General features: G+C 37.2%; 1 protein-coding gene across 4 annotated transcripts in view; it reads right to left on the bottom strand.

Annotated features, from left to right (window-relative positions):
* Nucleotides 1–17,437, bottom strand: part of PRMT3 (protein arginine methyltransferase 3) — a 48,733-nt gene that overhangs the window by 24,224 nt on the left and 7,072 nt on the right. For all 4 annotated transcript variants that reach the window (XR_007377752.1, XR_007377753.1, XM_048948749.1 and 1 more), the window contains exons 7-10: nt 15,123–15,188; nt 11,151–11,272; nt 7,775–7,874; nt 1,056–1,134 (exon numbers count right to left, since the gene is read on the bottom strand). Coding sequence is in view for 2 of the 4 variants with exons in the window: in XM_048948749.1 (XP_048804706.1) it covers nt 1,056–1,134; nt 7,775–7,874; nt 11,151–11,272; nt 15,123–15,188 (367 nt within the window). In the remaining 2 variants the exon portion in view is untranslated. The remainder of the gene's footprint in view (nt 1–1,055; nt 1,135–7,774; nt 7,875–11,150; nt 11,273–15,122; nt 15,189–17,437) is intronic.

Raw genomic sequence — 17,437 nt, forward strand, 5'->3', positions numbered from 1 at the left:
TGAAAGGAATAAAGCATACGCAGAGCACAAGACTGCACCTCATGCACACTAAATATTTACATTATAAACTATTTAAACATTGCTCGAGATGACGCTATCTAATTTACTTAAAAGGACAAAAGAACTCAATTTCAAAGTGAAATATTTTTCTTCTGTCACTTCCCCACCTCTCCAGCCAAAAAGTCCATTCCTACTGGCACAGGATAAAAATTCTGAACAGAACCAATGGAATTCCATTAGTTAATTCATAATTTTTAGCATACGAAACCATGTCTTCCCCACACTTCCACTGCCCTAGAAAGCACTCTATCCACTTTTCCTTTAATTCATCATCATGAATTCTTCCATGATAAAGAATGATTCTTTCATGAATCCTAGATGTACCTTACTGAACAGTGCTACATCTTAAAGAATAAAACTTCTTCTGTTTGTAGTTTTGCAGAAACTGATATTTAGAGAAAGGAAAACAAATGCAACCTTTTCTGATTGCTGCTATTTAGCTTCATGTATTTTGAAAGGTTTTAAACCCAGTGCCTTAATTTGATTAAAAGACATTTATACATCTGTATTTGTCCAGATAGGCAACACTCATTCTTCAAATCAGAGGATCTGGGGGAAAAAAAATTAAGCATTTCTCATTGAAGTATACAGCTTGAGGTTACCATCCAAATCCTTCAATTAAGGAAAATAATACCTCAAAACATAAAAGTGTACTCTTAAAATGAAGTTTATTTGCCACTGTGTTTCTTTCTTCCCCATCCACAGGGGTATGTGTGGAAAGAAGTAGGGAGGAAAAATTTAGGCCGTGCTTAAGAATAAATAACCCCTTCAAATCTTAAAAACACCATTAACATGAGACCTTGATACCCCACCTAATGCTCTTCTACTATCCACACAGTAAATTAATGCCTTGAAGCTCATGCTAATGGAAACATTTTTCATTTAGACTGGCAACTTTCTCATTCATGCATAGCTTATTCCAAGTCTCTGAGTTCTCCGAGTTAATTTAGTTTTCCCTCAGAGCTAAATTTATTAAAAGAATTATGCACACCAACCTGAGCCTCCCTCTGCCAGGTACTTGTCCTTTGCATAGATGACAGAATCCAGCATAGACTCAAAGAGAAGGAAATAACCCTGTATGCACACAAGGGAAAGAATTTTAGAAGTCATTACAGTTCTCATTTAGCATACTAAATAATGCAGACAGACTCACCAACACGGTTTGAGATTTTTACATGTCCACACTCCCTGCTAAGTGCCAGCACCTAAAGAATTTCTCAGTAGCGTCATCACTTTGAACCTCATGAGATAAACACCCCCACGCTATACATACCTTAACATCTAATAAATCAACAAACTGTAGGCAATAAATATCCACCTAAACCAACTACCTGAGTTCCAAAATGTCAAATTCACCTTCAATCCCAAGTGAAAAGCTCTAAGTATTATTTTATAGCAATAACTCACAAAAGAAATTCTTTTCCTACTGCAAACTGCAAGCAGCGTTAGAACTATCGCAATGTAGGAAGTCACTGAAACACTAAAGGAACACATCTTTGCTTCTTGACATTTGCAACCTAGTGGTACCCTGCACCAGACTGGACAATGCTCAGAAAGATAGGTGGAAATGAATCACATTGCAAATACACACGGTTCTCTGAATGGCCTGCATCATACAACAGCACCAGAACTTAAAATGTTCTCAGGATAAAATTCCCGAGTGCAATGTTTGCTTAGTTTTTTTTTTTGTGCTATGGTTAATTTTAGAGAAGGTTGTACTCTACAGCATAGACTAAAGCAGAGAATACCACTCTAGCCAAGTAGAGCAGCTTATTGTAAACTTCCCAGATTTTCAGTCAGGCATTTTCTGAGAGCACAAGACAGAGAAGAGCATTACACACAATTAATATTTCAAATAAAACATTAAACTGCAACTACTTGTAAGTCAAATCCAAATTTCAAAGAGACATACAGCCAAAAGTTTTGCTACCATCCTGTCTCCAAGTTTGAATATGATCTCTGCTGAATAGTGCAACGCATTTCATTCACATTCTTATGACATCAAATAAATTCAGACAAATCCAACCAGAATACACTTTGCTTTTTCACTTCAAGCAAAATCCTTATTTTTGCTCATAACACAGCTTAACCATGTGGCTTGATTTGTACAAATTGACTGACAATAGAGAAGAACAAAAAAGAGAATGGAAAGTCCAGATTTCAGACTTGCAGTCCTACAAGACCAAACAGCAGGAACCAAGCAAATCTGTAAAGACTGCTTTCCCTTCCCTCACCCTTCCAACAATTCTGTATTTCTACAGCCACTGTTTTTTTTGCCCTTTTGTTCAATAAAAGAACAGTTGGAAAACTACAGAAATATCCTTTTCTCATCCTATTTCTAAGATGACAGTGCTCTACAGGATACTTTTCATCCAAATGCTGCCCTCTCTTCCACTTTATTGCCTAACTTTCACAAAATCCTCAGAGTGAACCCCCGAACGAACATTACTGCTTTGTGAGCAATACAGTCTTTTGTAAGCTTTGCAAAATGGTTGAAAAGGCCAGGAGCTCTTATTGCACCAGATTATTTTATGCTTTCAGCAAAGCTGAAAGCACAGACTGGAACCACAAAGCTCTTCTTAATTCTTGCCGTTCTAAAAATATGATGCATTTGGCTCAAATAAATTCTTCTCATGCTTTTAAATGAAAATGTGACCTCAAAGACAAATCTTACAAATAGTTAACACCAACAGTCAGCAAGCTGCAAAGCAACATCTTAATGTATATCCATAAAGATAGATACAAAGAAGGATATCCACTTCTTTCTGTCTGAGATGCCCACTATCTACAATCTCTGGAAGATGCACCTCCTAACGAGCAATACAGTGAAATTCTCACAGTCCTTATCCCAAACCATTCCACTCCAGCATTGCTGTTGTTCTTCCCCTTATCCCCAGTTCCATACAGCATTCTTGCAAATTGCATAAACTGTCAGAGGTACTGAATCAAGTCATTTATTACTTATACCAAAACATTTTGCCCTGTGCGCTGTGTTCAGCTGCAGTGTAATTTAGAATGTAATTTCACAGGCTGCTGCCTCACCTGTAGGGGTGCCATCTGGAGAGAGAACTACACTGGTTTTCTCCCCATGATGCTGTGGGGCAACATTCCTGCTTCCATGTTTCCACCTCAAAAAATGCTCAGTGTTTTGTTTGTCTGTTTTACTTCAGTATATACTGGCACCCTCAAGATTAATGAGCACAAAGAGATTTCTAGAACACAAAACTGTGAGTAGAATACTGATAATTCTGTCTTGCTAATGGCTGAGCTAATAGGCATAAAAGACATCTTGTATGCCCCTTATATCCATATCTTGCATTTTGTAACAGGATTGTAAAACAGTCTGAGTACTTGGAAAAAACACCAAAAAAAAACCAACACTGCAGAGAAATCAAAATACTCAGGCACTTAGTACGCTTCTCACACAGAATTAAAAAAAATAAAATCTTATACAAACTTGAAAACTATATTTTTATTGTTTTATAGGAGCAGAACACCTCAACATAGAATATGAAGACCACAAAAACACTAGCAAGTGTTAGAAAAAACAAAAAACCAAGCACCATCACTGTGTGTCTACATAGAAACAGGGGAAAGGAGCAAGGGTTGATAAGATTGCTTCCAGTATTTCAGACACACTCACTTTGTAGTACTTTTCCCAAGATCCAGGCTACCTCTACTCACAACTCATATTAATATCATTTCAAAATTACATAAGACAAAACAAGAAAAGGGTTATTAGCTGCCTGAGCAACATGAGCACTAGATGCCATTTTTGATTTTAAGAATCTGATAAGAATCCAATTGTTTCCCAGTTTTTCCACTCTTAAGATGACACTGCACGTTCAGTATCATACAGCACTACGTAAACCAGCAATTTATGGCAATGCAGTGTTCTGACATTGAATTTGAGACAACCATCTCAAACCCCCTACCATTAAAGGACACTTGATAGGGGGATAGATACTTGAGAGGGGAACAAGCCTCTCAATCTCTACCTCCATATTCTTAGCTGCAGAAGCAGAAATAAAAGCACTGATTGGAAAAAAAACAACTGTAAACAGACCCAACTGAATAACAGCATTCTAGAAAAACACTATATTTTTTGTTTCTCATCCTTTCAATGGGCTGCCTGCAAAGCTTATGATTATACGGCCAAACTCCACACGTGCAATAACACAGGCACATTCTGTATGCTGATAGCAAATCTTGTCCTGCCAAATATTCCGTTTCACCAAAAACAGGCTTCAAGGACTTGGCACAGCAGCTCCTCTTTCAAATTTATTTATACTTTATTTGCATCTTTCCTTAGAAATTCATGTAAGCCTACAATTTGTGTAAGAAGAGATTTGTTTGTAGGTTTCCTAAGGTAAAAGCAGGTAAGTAAAAACATAACCACTAAAACATAACTGGTAGTTTTACATCTTAAGGCTTCCAAAGCTTTGGCACACGTGAACTCGAGACAATTAAGGAGGATGGAGCATCAGAAGCTTATAGCCCTGTAACAGATTATTGGGCAATCCTGTACAGGGAAACCTCTATGAAGGACACCAGCAGTGAGATCTGGTACAAGATTCACCCACTTGTACATTCAGTTTATCTCCAACAACCAAAAGACCTTGGTCTAACAGAATCAGTTTGGTTAGCAGAACAGATTATGATTTGGCCATTCTTATCCACAAGCTAATATGGTTCATGATATGAACTGGCTTTTCAGTCCTCCCAGCCTACAGCACTCAAAGCACATGTGTCTAGCCAATAATACTTCACCAGTGTTGTGCTACAAAGAACCCACAGCTGTCTTCAGAATGCAAATATCTAAATAGACGGATTTATCCGGGTATCCAGTACTGTAAGAGGTCCTCCATCTTCAGCAGTCTTCCTTTCAGACACCAGCAAAAGAGCTTACAGCTTAAAACACCTTTCACTGTCTTTCAGAACAGTCTGCATGCTGGTTTTAGTAGAATACAATTACACAGATGCCCTTAATGCCTGATTTTAATTTTGGTATATATACTTCAGATGTCACAAGTAAGTCACTTAGCTGTTACATCAAAAGTAAGATCACTGTTCACTGTCTGCTAACTTCTTTCACAGGCTGGAAAAAAAAAAAAGCCACCAAAGAGGCAGTTGCTCATGGTTCACCCTCTAAGCCTTGAACAAAACAAAACTGGATCTAAATAAATTTTCAACTGGAAAACATTATTTCAGATGGTGACAAGTATAGATTTGAAATACTGTTTGGATTTGTCTGTATCTGACATACAGACACCCAAACTACTCATTACATAATATTTAAGATGCTTCTCCCATTTCTGTATATTTTAAGGGAATAAATGTAAAAATGGAGTAGGTAGGAATAGCAACCTGTGGAAGTCTACTTGTGTAAGTGACCTGTGAATAATCACCAGAAATCACTGCAATGAAGGTGCTCATAAAGCAGTGCTGTACCTTTGATAACACACTCATGTGCCAGTTTTCTCAGAAAGTGCATTCTAGAAATATTCCTGCTGGATGTAGCATCTTTCCCTCCCTCCAGCCTCCGTTCTATTGCTGCACACCTGCTTATAACTTCCTGATGCATGGCTCTAAAAAGCCTACAGAACTGGTTTTCAGCACCGCTCTCTGCCAAGCAAAACCAAGCGATGGCTCCATAGAAGGGTTTAGTAATTGCTAGTGTAGCAGCTTGCTGGCTAAAAGCAGCAGCAAGTTTTCATATTTTTTGTTACAAAGAAAAATTACCCATTGAGGTTTCCCTGCTAGTTCATCCAGACACTCCAAACAAAGAACAGAAAACATGATATACTGAGATCCTTTTTGCTTCCATGCTTAGCAAGTACAAGATCTTCAAGCAAGTGGTCAGTCAATTTTCAAGCACTTCTGTTCTCATATTAACACAAAATATTTCACACTGCTCAGAATCAGAGAGTGAAAAGAAAAAGCCAATTCACACAGTTGTGAAAATGGGGAACATGAGAAAGCCAGACAAAGAGGAATCTTCATTTGCATCTGGACAACATAAGACTCCTCTCTGGACAGTGTTGGAACTGTCTGTGCTCCATACCCAGCTATCAATCTTACACTCACAGCATTGTCCTCTTTATCTCCGTATTGCAGCAACCTATAAAAATAGTAACACCCCTAAATGTTTAGAATACCTCATTAAGCCAAGCGCACATTTATATAATTGTAACATTAAAAGCTAAATCAGCACCAAAATGGGAAACAGAGAACATCCATTACCTGATTTCTTACATGAAGTGCTTTACATCGTCCTCTATTTCACCTTAGAGGAATCCATTTACAACACATCTTAGGTTCTGGAGTGCCCAAATCATTTTCAAAAGCAAAGCTTGGACTCCAAAATAAAAAAATATGCTCTTGAAAACATGATTCTGGTACATATATTAGAAACTGATCAGAAGTTTCCTCAAAAGAGCTATTATTGTTTCTAGTGAAGTCACTACGTTGCCAGAAATCACTAATCATAACACACTGGTTTTTAATCCACTACTACCACTACTACTAGTTTAAATCTTTACTGAAACAAGCAACCTCCACATTAAATTCAGCTCATGCTTTACATAACATTCTTTACAGCAGCGGAACAACACATTTATAGTTTGCCAGCACAAGAAAATACTTCAGAACAATTTATTTTCACCTTTATCTGGAAGTTAAATACATACGGATGCATAGTGAACATGCCCAAAGGCCTCTCTGCATCTAGAACAGCCACACAAAAGATTTTAAGCTTTCATTACTGATCTTAATGAAAAATTCTTCTATCCTTTAAATTCAAATCCGAACAGGCAATTACTATGGAAAAACAACAACATTTTTTTAAGAGCTTTTTCAAGGTCTGTGACATAGGAAACTGAATTGTGGAAGTCCACAAAAAAAGTCAGAGTGCTTCCTACCACACTTTTGACAATGAACAGACTAAACCACTACGTAATTCAGCCTGACCCTGGGTCTTGTCAAACAGATTTCTTTATTAGTAGCAGCGAAAGGCAGCAAGCACAACTGTGTTTGAAAGAAAGCATATGAAAGAATGATAACAGTCCAGCACCTGAAATCGAACACATTCCAGGAAATAACCGACACGAAATGCACTAAGCAGCATACAAATGATCCATTATCATCATCATGTACTTTTACAATCAGTTATTTCATTCATACACTAAAAACTCTGCAATCAGTAGCAATGCTGTTTTCAAGTTCTCTCTATTTACAGATTTCACAGCATACACGCTCCTCTAATTCACTTTCCCTGTCTTGAGTTGTCTTCATGGACTTAAAGGTATTTTCTTTATCAAAATGATCTAAGCTACATGACTAATACAAAACATGAAGTATTATCATAAGAGCAGCTGTAATACTACTATTCATGAGTATACAATAGTTCCATAGATTTGCATACTCAACTACGTAACTTCAACTTACTGGCTATATCCAAAACAGCTTAACTGTACCTACAGAACTTTGACCTGAAGTAACACGTACAATGAAGATGAAGAATTCTATTTGAATACCACATAATTTAAACTGTCATCCCACCTCCCAGGTTACGAAAAACACTGCTATAAGCACAATGTCTTGTTGGTTTAAGAAGTAATCCTTGAAGAAGAACTTTTCAGGCGTTTATAACGAAACAATACATTTTTTTTCCTAAGAACAGCAATGCTTTGAAAAGAACATTCATATGCCTTACCATCCATTCAGATATAATTACATCCACTTTCTCCAAAGGCAGATCTACTTCTTCAATTCTTCCTTTGATTAACGTAATGATATTTTCAAGTTTATTTAATCTGCAAGTCACAACATAAGCCAGTTAGTTTATATTTCCATTAGATGCTGTCAAGAGAGAGATACTGATGTCTCTACTGAGCCGTTTTTCCCTCCTCCTCCCAAAAAAGGCTAAGAGGCAATATTATTCTTGTTAGTTATACTTCAGAGGGTATGTTACCAGAACGCCAAAAAATTTCAGGACATTAAGCATCAGGCAAAGGTGGCAGACAGTACAACCGTGTACCTCCAACTTCTTGTGCATGCAAGCGTGCAGACTTCAGAACCCAGAACAGAAAAGAAGCCAATTTACAATTATACTCCTTTTTATTTAGAGTTGCTTGTTTCTAATTATCCTTCTTTGACCCCTGTAGTGTAAGTCTGCAGTGATTAGAACCTACTCATCACACTAGGACAGAAATCGAAGTTAGCTTTGTACAAAGCTCTTCTGCACAACTGTGCTGTTTTGCTTTCTTTTGTCATTTGAGGAAGCCAGCAGCAAAGCCACTGAGAACATTCCCATTTAGAACAATATTACAGTTACTCCATGATGAAGGCCTTGTCCTCGCTGTGATTTTTGCCAAAATTATCTGCATTGTTTAATTATCAATCAGTATTACCTCACACACAAGTAATGACACAAACATTCCGTATAAGGAAGGTATTTTTGAAACAAAAAACTCCATGACAGTTAAATTGCTACATACCTATAGCTAATGTTACAGAGAGGAAAAAAGTACTCCCAAAGAAATTTATCTATCCACTGTAGTTCCCATCCCTGCCCCTTCCCCCCACAGCCTGACATCTCACTCTCTCACACCATCTGACTCTCAATGCAAATCAGTAATCACATTAAAAATTCCATCTAGAAGACAATAGGAGAAAGAACAGAAAAAAAGGAGGGAAAGGGTCAAAGGGCTGCTTGAACACGTGGGCTGTAAGAAGCATCAATTAAATTCTGCACATGCGACAGCCTTCCCTTAGAAGAATAGCTGTTCACCACTAATATCATACTTAGTTTTGTAAACAGGAGTCAAAACAGAAGTTCAGAGGGAAAAATAAAAACAGAAATTAAAAGGGCTATCACTTGTATCAATATTTTAAGAGCAAAAAGGACGTAAAGATAACGTTGTAAATGACACTGCACAAGGACACTATAAACCAGTATTCTTCCTCAGTATTTTTAATTACATATTTAATTTCAATTGTAACATATAAAGAAGTTTACAGACTGTAGGAAAAACAACTTGGATACTATTTATGCACTCCACGTTGCAACTAATATTTAATATTGCACTTTTCTTAACCAGGTATTTATTTAACAGAAAACTGTTACAGCATCCAAGTGTGACATGTTGTGTCCCCAGAATTACACCTCAAGAACAATATTTCTGGATCATTAAAATCCCATGAACCGTGATCCCCAAATTCCTCAGCAGCTATTTTTGCTTTTTATTTCACAGATGCTTTGAATAAAAAAAAGCATTATTAACCTCAGTTATCAACAGTACATATTTTAGCCTACATTTCCCATGCTTCAAGTTCGAAAGTCCTTAAGCGCTCAGGCACCATTCTTTTATTTTTACACAAACTCACAAGCCTCCAATATTATCCCAATAAAGGTAAATTAGTGAAACATTGAATAGATAAATAAACTATTACACAAGAGGAAAGCCTTCCAAACCATGAGATCTGAAAGAGTTGAGAAAAGTAATACAAAGTCTGACAGCCAGGTATCAGAGGTGTCCCTCAGGATTCAGTGCTAGATCTGATACCAATCGAGCAACCTAGACGATGGGAAAGAATGCACCCTTATAAAATTTCTGGATGGATCTCAACTGAGGAAAGCAGATGATAAATTAGAAGGGAGAGACTGTAGAAACGAGCTGATAGGAACCTCAGCTTCGCAAAGACAAAGACCACCTCAGCTGGAATAATCCCACAAAACAAGACAGATTGGTTCTTGAGGGTTAGAAATCAACTCTGGTTGCTTTTCTCCACTCTGTTCTAACAAGGGGTGCTGGTGAACAAGTTGAACATGAGCAACCAGCACGCCCCTGTAGAAATAATAACCAGCTGTGTCATACACAGAAGATGGGAGCAGCAGCTCAACAAACATTTCCTACTATTTGACACTTGTGAAAATACACCTGGAGTGCAGCATTCAGATGGGAGACCTGCAGTACAAGACAGTGACATATGGGATTCACCAGGATAACCAGGGGCTGGAGCACATAACACTCAGGGAGAGACTGAGAAGTGGGTTTCCTTTGCTTTAAGAAGGAAAGGATAAAAGGTGAATACCCACTGCCCGCCCCTACCTAACATGAGGTTGAAGAGATGACAAAGCAAGCCTCTAATATCACAAGGACTGGATGAGAGGTAGTGGACAAAAGCTGCAACCACAGAAATTTCAATTTGATATTTAAAAAATAAGAGTGAGGCTAGTCAAATAAGACATTTGCCAGAAGTTCAGACAGAAGTGGCAATGTCCAGAACTTGACCAAACAATGTCTGAACCGCCTGCTGCAGCAGAACCCGAACTGAATGGTGCCTAGACCAGATGTCCTTCAGGGGTCCCTTCCACTCTACAGAATTCTGTGACAGTTTACATGGTACACATTGTGTTTGTCGTTTTCACTGAAACATCTTTTCTTAGCAACCTCACAAATAGCATGCTTCCAACTAAATAAAATGAGATAGTAGACTTTTATTACTCTCCACAAAGAGTGAGTCCCTTAAATATAGTAACATAGAAAATCTTACTAGAGAAAGGTTGATACCACATAATCACAAAATTTCACATCTCCGTTGGTGTTAAAACTGGTGAAAATAGCTAATACATAACAGGTTGCACCGGGAGGTGGTGGAGTCACCTGGAGGTGTTCAAGAACAATTATATGCTGCACTAAGGGGCATGGTTTAGTGGGGAAATACTGGTGGTAGGTGGACGGTTGCACTGGATCACCTTGGAGGTGTTTTCCAACCCTGGTGAGCGTATGATTCCATAACAAGCTTTTTTTCTTTTTTCTTTTTTTTTTTTGTCTTCAAATCCACAACAGTTCCAACAGGAAGATCTAAATATATTTGTATTTAAATGGACACAGTAAAGCAAAGCTTTCAATTTTCTGTAATCCACAAAATTAGCTTACAGAAATTAAAGCCTGTTTTAATCTTCAGATCAAAGAAGGACTTCAGTAAAAGACAAACCAAGTGATACGTGATCATTAATTAGGAAAAATATTTTAGTAACTTTTTACAGCAATATTTACCATACGCTTTTTCCACAGCTTTCCTACCTAATGATGTCCATGGCTTGATAAATGATTTCAGATTGGTCTACTCCAATCACTTTCTTTGCACCTGCTTTGGCAGCAAACATGGAGAGTATTCCAGTTCCGCAGCCAACATCCAAAACAACCTGAAATGAGTAAGCAACACATTTTTGCTTTCATTTATTTCCTTTGCTCTGATTTTTCTACACACCCTTCTACACATTCTAATGGAAGAAAAAAAAAAAAAAAAAAAAAAAAGGTAGCATCAGATCTTCCTATTACATTCAGATATCCAAGTCAAATCACAATTGTAACTTCAGATCTCCTATAGGATCCTCTGCCTTTTACAGACAGGCAATAAAGCAGACCAGCTCCCGCTGCTGCTGAGATCATTTTCATCCCAAGTAACTACTTAGGAAACAACTAAAAAAAGTTATATAAAAAGGAGAAAGAAGAAATAAGAGCCTTAAAAATTGTAATATTAGTTAATCATCCTAACAACTGAATTTAGCACGTTCTAACTTTGCAGTTTCTCCTGAAGTCTGAAAAAATTGTATTCTTTCCAGTAGTTTAATTCCAACTATAGCACAAGAAGATAATGTATACATAAATACTCACAAAGCCAAAAGCCTTTATATTTTCTTTAAGTAGATCTGTTAAATAATTTCAACAAGTGTAAAAAACATTTACAAATTAATTCTAAAATATCTACATTGCTCAACATAAAGAACATCTGAAGTCACTGAAAATTCATATCTCTTTGTGTAAGAAAAGAAATGTCTCAACCACAGACTGTTCAACACTAAGAATGCATTCTCTCAACATTCTTACTATATCAGTATTTATCTTCTTCATTGGCTACATCCTTTTTAATCCAAAGTAAATTCACACAACTGTTCCTATCTTACATCTTAAGATTTCTGACTTTAAATCATAATTACATGTTTGTGTGTTTCATTCTTCCCTTCAAGTACAAAAACTCAATGCGATAGTTAAGAGGTACATACGCTTCAAAAGGAGAATACAAGAAGAAAGAAAACGCCTACTCACTGATAACACCAGTGTGCCATACCTTCTGAAACTACTAGTAACAGTAATCAAAAGAATCATCCATTAGAAGGGAGTACCAACTTATTTCACTAGCTCCCCTTAGCACAGATTCCACTGTTGTAAAATGGTCTTCATAGCTTTCATGACATGAATTCTTCAAGACATGGCATTAATTCATTAAGGAGGTATCACATCACTTAGTAATCAATGTCACGCTTGAGAATTACAACTCCTTTTTACAAAATATTTCAAGGCAATAATGCACTCTTACGAACGAACAATTAAGACTGCTTGGCACAACAAAAAACTTACATAAGCCCTTTTAAATTTCACACTACAAGTTTCCAGAATTTAAGCTCATGAATGTTCTGCACAATAGGCACGTTTGCACTGTATATTATACAACTTTGAGGATGAATACAGACAACAACACTGAACCCAGCAAGAATTAAAATACCCTTTTATACTTAGCAACAAAGCGTGACCTCTGTTGCGGTGCACAGGGAAGCAGCAACTGATGAAGCAAATGCCACGTGCCTTCATAAACAAACTTACTATCTGGAATCAGCCTAGAAAACACTGGCATCCCAGCACTACCTCTGAAACAAAAGTTGGAGATATAGTTGCTCTACTTAAAGTCTGCAGCTTTCTTCCAAAGGGAGTCTGTGCTGTGACCCATCTGTGACACGTTACGCAGGAGTAGCAAAGCCTACAGAAGTGCCTAGGCTGAAATCTTCTGGAGACAGGAATAGGAAGTGACTAGAATGTTCCTGCAGCTGTTGAAATCTCATGCCCCCAGAATCATCTGTTCTAGCACTTGGCCATGGTAGTTAACAGAACTGCTGAGCCATGATAGCTAGAAGTCAGAGCCAAAAACAAACCTCTGCAAAAGACTGCTCTCGACATGCAGTTGTATGAAAGAGAGCAATCACCACAAATGGGAAAAAAATCAAAATGGACAACATTTGGACAGCTGCCCTGGTCACTTAAAAACCCAGATGGAACTCATCTAGACTTAGGCAGGGGACAGGAATGGAGAAAAAGGCAAGGGAGAGAATACGCACAAGCTGGAACACATCTGAGAAAGGGAAAGGCGAGCAGAATGATCACCAATTAGCCTAAGGACAAGGGTCTGCAGCCAACACATTCTTGCAGTGATCACATATGGCCTCTCACCAGGGATCTGGAACAGCTGGACTAGTGATCTGACTATACCATAACACACTGCAGTTATCACGTTTTTCTCTGCAGCTGAACCCAAACCGATATTCTTGTTTTCATAATAGGGAAAAAAAAAAAGTACTTCAAATTCAGAAAAACAGGCTTTTAGCTAACTTGGTCAATTAAATTAATTCCATCTACGAATTCTTAGTAGAAGGGATGTTTTAAAAACCTCCTTTTTTCTCCTCAATACAGCATTGATGACATAGATATGCTGATTTCATGCACTTCTAAGGGACACTTCAGATTAGTAATTAAAAGTTTAGATAAGCTCTCTTAATAAACTACTCTCACAGCTATCTTTTCATAAACAACAAAAAAGCATCACCACATATCTCCTAAAGGGAAATGTCATATGATTTCTATAGATGCAATAAGAATCTTGGAAACACAGTGTCAGACTATTCCTTTTATTCATTTTCTTAGTAATTGTAAACAAACTTTTAAGAGGAATCTGCTTATTTTCTCAAGATGGAAGTTTCACTCTTCAATATGATTTTGAGAGCATCATATGACACCCAAGTTAAACAAAGCATGTGAACACTTCCTCAAGCAGAAATCTGCAACCCACAGGTCATCTGGATACCAGCTAATTGGGAACTCAGAGATCAGCTGCCCCCTGTGAAAATCCAGTTATCAATTCAAGGTTCATCTGCGAAACTGAACTGCACACGGGAAAGTTTTGCTTCTTTACTGAACCTTTCTGCCCTGTAGGACGAGCCATCAAGCTATCTGATCATTCACAACTTTTGACAAACTGTCAGCATCATTTTTAAAGACACTTTTGCTTGCTGTCACTGCAATGAAAACCTTAGCTGTGTTTAGTAAAAACAGGCTTATGACATGAGCTGAAGCAAAAGTTGCTAAAAGAAATCTGATGTAAGAAATATAAAAAGCAGCTATTAGATGGGCACACCTTCATTTCCTCCACAGCTATTCTCAAGTCTTGCTGATTAACAAAGTATCAATCAAAATTCAAATAAAAATTGGAAGTTTATGGAAGATTCCATGAACTTGCCAGCTGAAGAATGTAAGTAGTAAGTGGATGAAAGCTTCTCCAGAACAGAAGCCTGCGTAGCATAACTCAGAAGACATCAAACTCATCAGAAACAGCCAAGCAAAATACAGAAGACAAGCAGGTTACAACTGCACTGGGGTCATAACCACAGTAGGATCATAAAGACAGGTCTCTTTTTTCCTCATTGCAAGTGAAATACCAGCTGGTGATTTCAAGTCCCTTCGTAATAACCTAGCCTGGATGCATTAAGCAACAATTCAACAAGTCAGTTGCGTGTGAATTCTTCCCCAGTTTTAATTACTCAGTGCTCCTAGGATGTCTTTACTGAAATCAGGCACAGATTGAAATTCACTTAAATTGTGTTTGAGCCCCTCTAAGATGGATTCTGCTTAATATACTAGACAAGAAAGGCTCAGCCTAACCCCACCAACATAATTAATGAACATCCTGACACAGCACACACAACAATGACAACAGCAATCAACACTTCTGTTATCAGCACTATCCACCCTCCAGCAGCTGAATAACATTCTATCAACTAATAAAAGCTGAGTCTATTAAATCAAACCTTGTCAGTGCAATACTCCATTTCCAAAGCCACAAAGCAGCTGGTCTGTACCATTTCTACCACTGCAAGGAACAGAAACAAAAAAAAAAAACAAAAACAAAAACAGAAATTACTGAATTTTCTGAACTGTTTTACGCACCTTGTCCTTGAAGATATGTGGATTTTGATAGATGAAGTCACGATAGCTTTCTGTACGCACTTTATCCTATGATTTAAAAAAAAACCCATACAATGTTTACTTGGCTTATTTGTATGCAAGATACAGTTCAAACATGCTGAGCAACTGGCTTTTAACCTGACCTACAGATGTTCTGTTGCTACTACACCTATAAGGATTCTGCAACAATGAAGTTCTGTACTGCAACCCTTTAAAATTTATTGCCTAAGCAAACCAAGTCAGCTGAACCTCTACAAGTGGAGGAAAAAAACAGCAAAAACAAACATACAAAAAAGACAACTTACACCATACTGACCTTTTATGTTTGATTTTTGGGTGCTTTAAAGTTCCTAACGAGCATCTAACCAAGCATTTATAGTATCTTAGTGTATGAAAGCTGATGGCGTAGCTCAATCTGCCAGCATGGTGATATAGTAATTCATTTAATGTGCATCAGCCAGCACACAAATTTACAGCTAGGAGTCAGTTTTGGAATTGCTGTTGTAAGTCAGATGTTAGAACAATGCAAATGAAAGCCTTACAAAAGTGATCTTTATCTAAGACATTTGGCCTAGAAATAATACTAAAGTAGAAAAATAATCAAGATTACATTCTTCTACTATGGCAGAAAATGTTTAGAAAAAAAATTTAAATTAAATACATTTTCTCTAGTGAGAAGTGTTTTATTAGGAAAAAAAAGATCGGGGTGAGAACAAAAGGTATATTCATAACAGTTATTTAGACAAACTAAGCTATACTCAGTCTTGAAAACCCTAGAATCCAGATAAGGTTAAAAAGCATCATCTCAAATACAGCCCAAACAGTGTAGAAAACTGTACTTTAAAAGTACACAACTATGAATAAAAAAGTGAATCCTTTAAAATTATACTTTATTACTATAATATTACATTGAGAAAAAATATTTCAACAATAACTATTTTTACTAGTTCACTCCTATCACACTATTTGCTGAAACAACCAAAACAGAATGAAAAAAAAAAAAGGTTCAACATCAGTCAATAATGCAGTCAGCTGCAAAGCTTTCAGCTTTACATCCTGCCCACTGACACTGCCTCAGCACTGCCCCAGCTTAATCAATACAGTGCAAGATCCTGTGTCTCCTATATGCATTACTGGCTTGAGTAAGCCACAGTCATTCACTTTCAGGTCTCTCTACTTACGAATTACTTTCACTCACCATTGCCATGTCACACTTTTTTTTTTTTTTTTAAATAAAGTGGAAAGAAATTTCACTCAGATTACTATACAAGACATTCTCAAAGAAAAAAATAAAAATAAAAGGAACAGGGAAGTGACTGGGCATTTCACTGCTGAAAAGCAGCAGTTATCTTTCCTGTATTTGAAATGAGTGCTGTAAAAGAAACAAACAAACTTTGTGCTGTCACTACTAAGAATAAAGAAAAAAGGTTTCAAAACTGAGTGTTGTCAGACAAATGCAGACAGCCTCCTTCCTTCAAATGTAGTGAGTTACTGGCCAATTTAAATAAGGTTGATGCACCAAAACCTAAGTAAACATCAGGCACACAGCAAAACATTCAATTTATACATGGTAAAAATCAACCTTTTCCTGTTTAGAAAAGAAGTCAGAATTCTGAAAGGCATCCTGACAAACACTCCCTGAAATCAACAGAATATGATTTTCTAAAAATCGATCTTCTGCAGAGACGCAGAATTACTAAGAACTTCAGTAGCAAAGGCTTCCCCATCCATTCCCGTGACATCTCAAACACTTTTCTTAATTTTTAATATAACTGACTGCCAAACCCAACTTCTATTATTTATCTTCAAGATTTTGATCGTATTTCCCTAGCTTATGCATTCTGGAGAACATCCCTCCACCTCTGCAGCAGTGCTTTGTCTCTCCACAGCACTCCCTCCCCTTCATAACCTACCTCATACTTACATTATTCTTAATACAGATCCATGAGTGTTTCTACAGTGGGGCCACTAACTGATCTCCAACACAGAAGGATACACATACTACCTGTAAGGACTAAGGTACTTCACAAGTTCATATTTTATCCATACAGGCAGGAAAGAATTTTATTTATGCCATAAAACAGTAAATCTGCTTACAACACTCTTAATCGTGACTTTTTCTATGAAAGGAAGCATTAAGTGATGTTGGTTTGCATGCCAATTATAACATTATTTTCTTTTTTGAAGTTAAACGGGCATTACAGGGTTCCCTTTGAACAATTCTGACTATTTTATATCATCTTTATTATATAAGAGGTGCACATAATTTTTCCAGCTGTTCAGTGTTCTATTATCAG

Source organism: Lagopus muta, chromosome 6, assembly GCF_023343835.1.
Source record: "Lagopus muta isolate bLagMut1 chromosome 6, bLagMut1 primary, whole genome shotgun sequence".
Lineage (NCBI taxonomy): Eukaryota > Metazoa > Chordata > Aves > Galliformes > Phasianidae > Lagopus > Lagopus muta.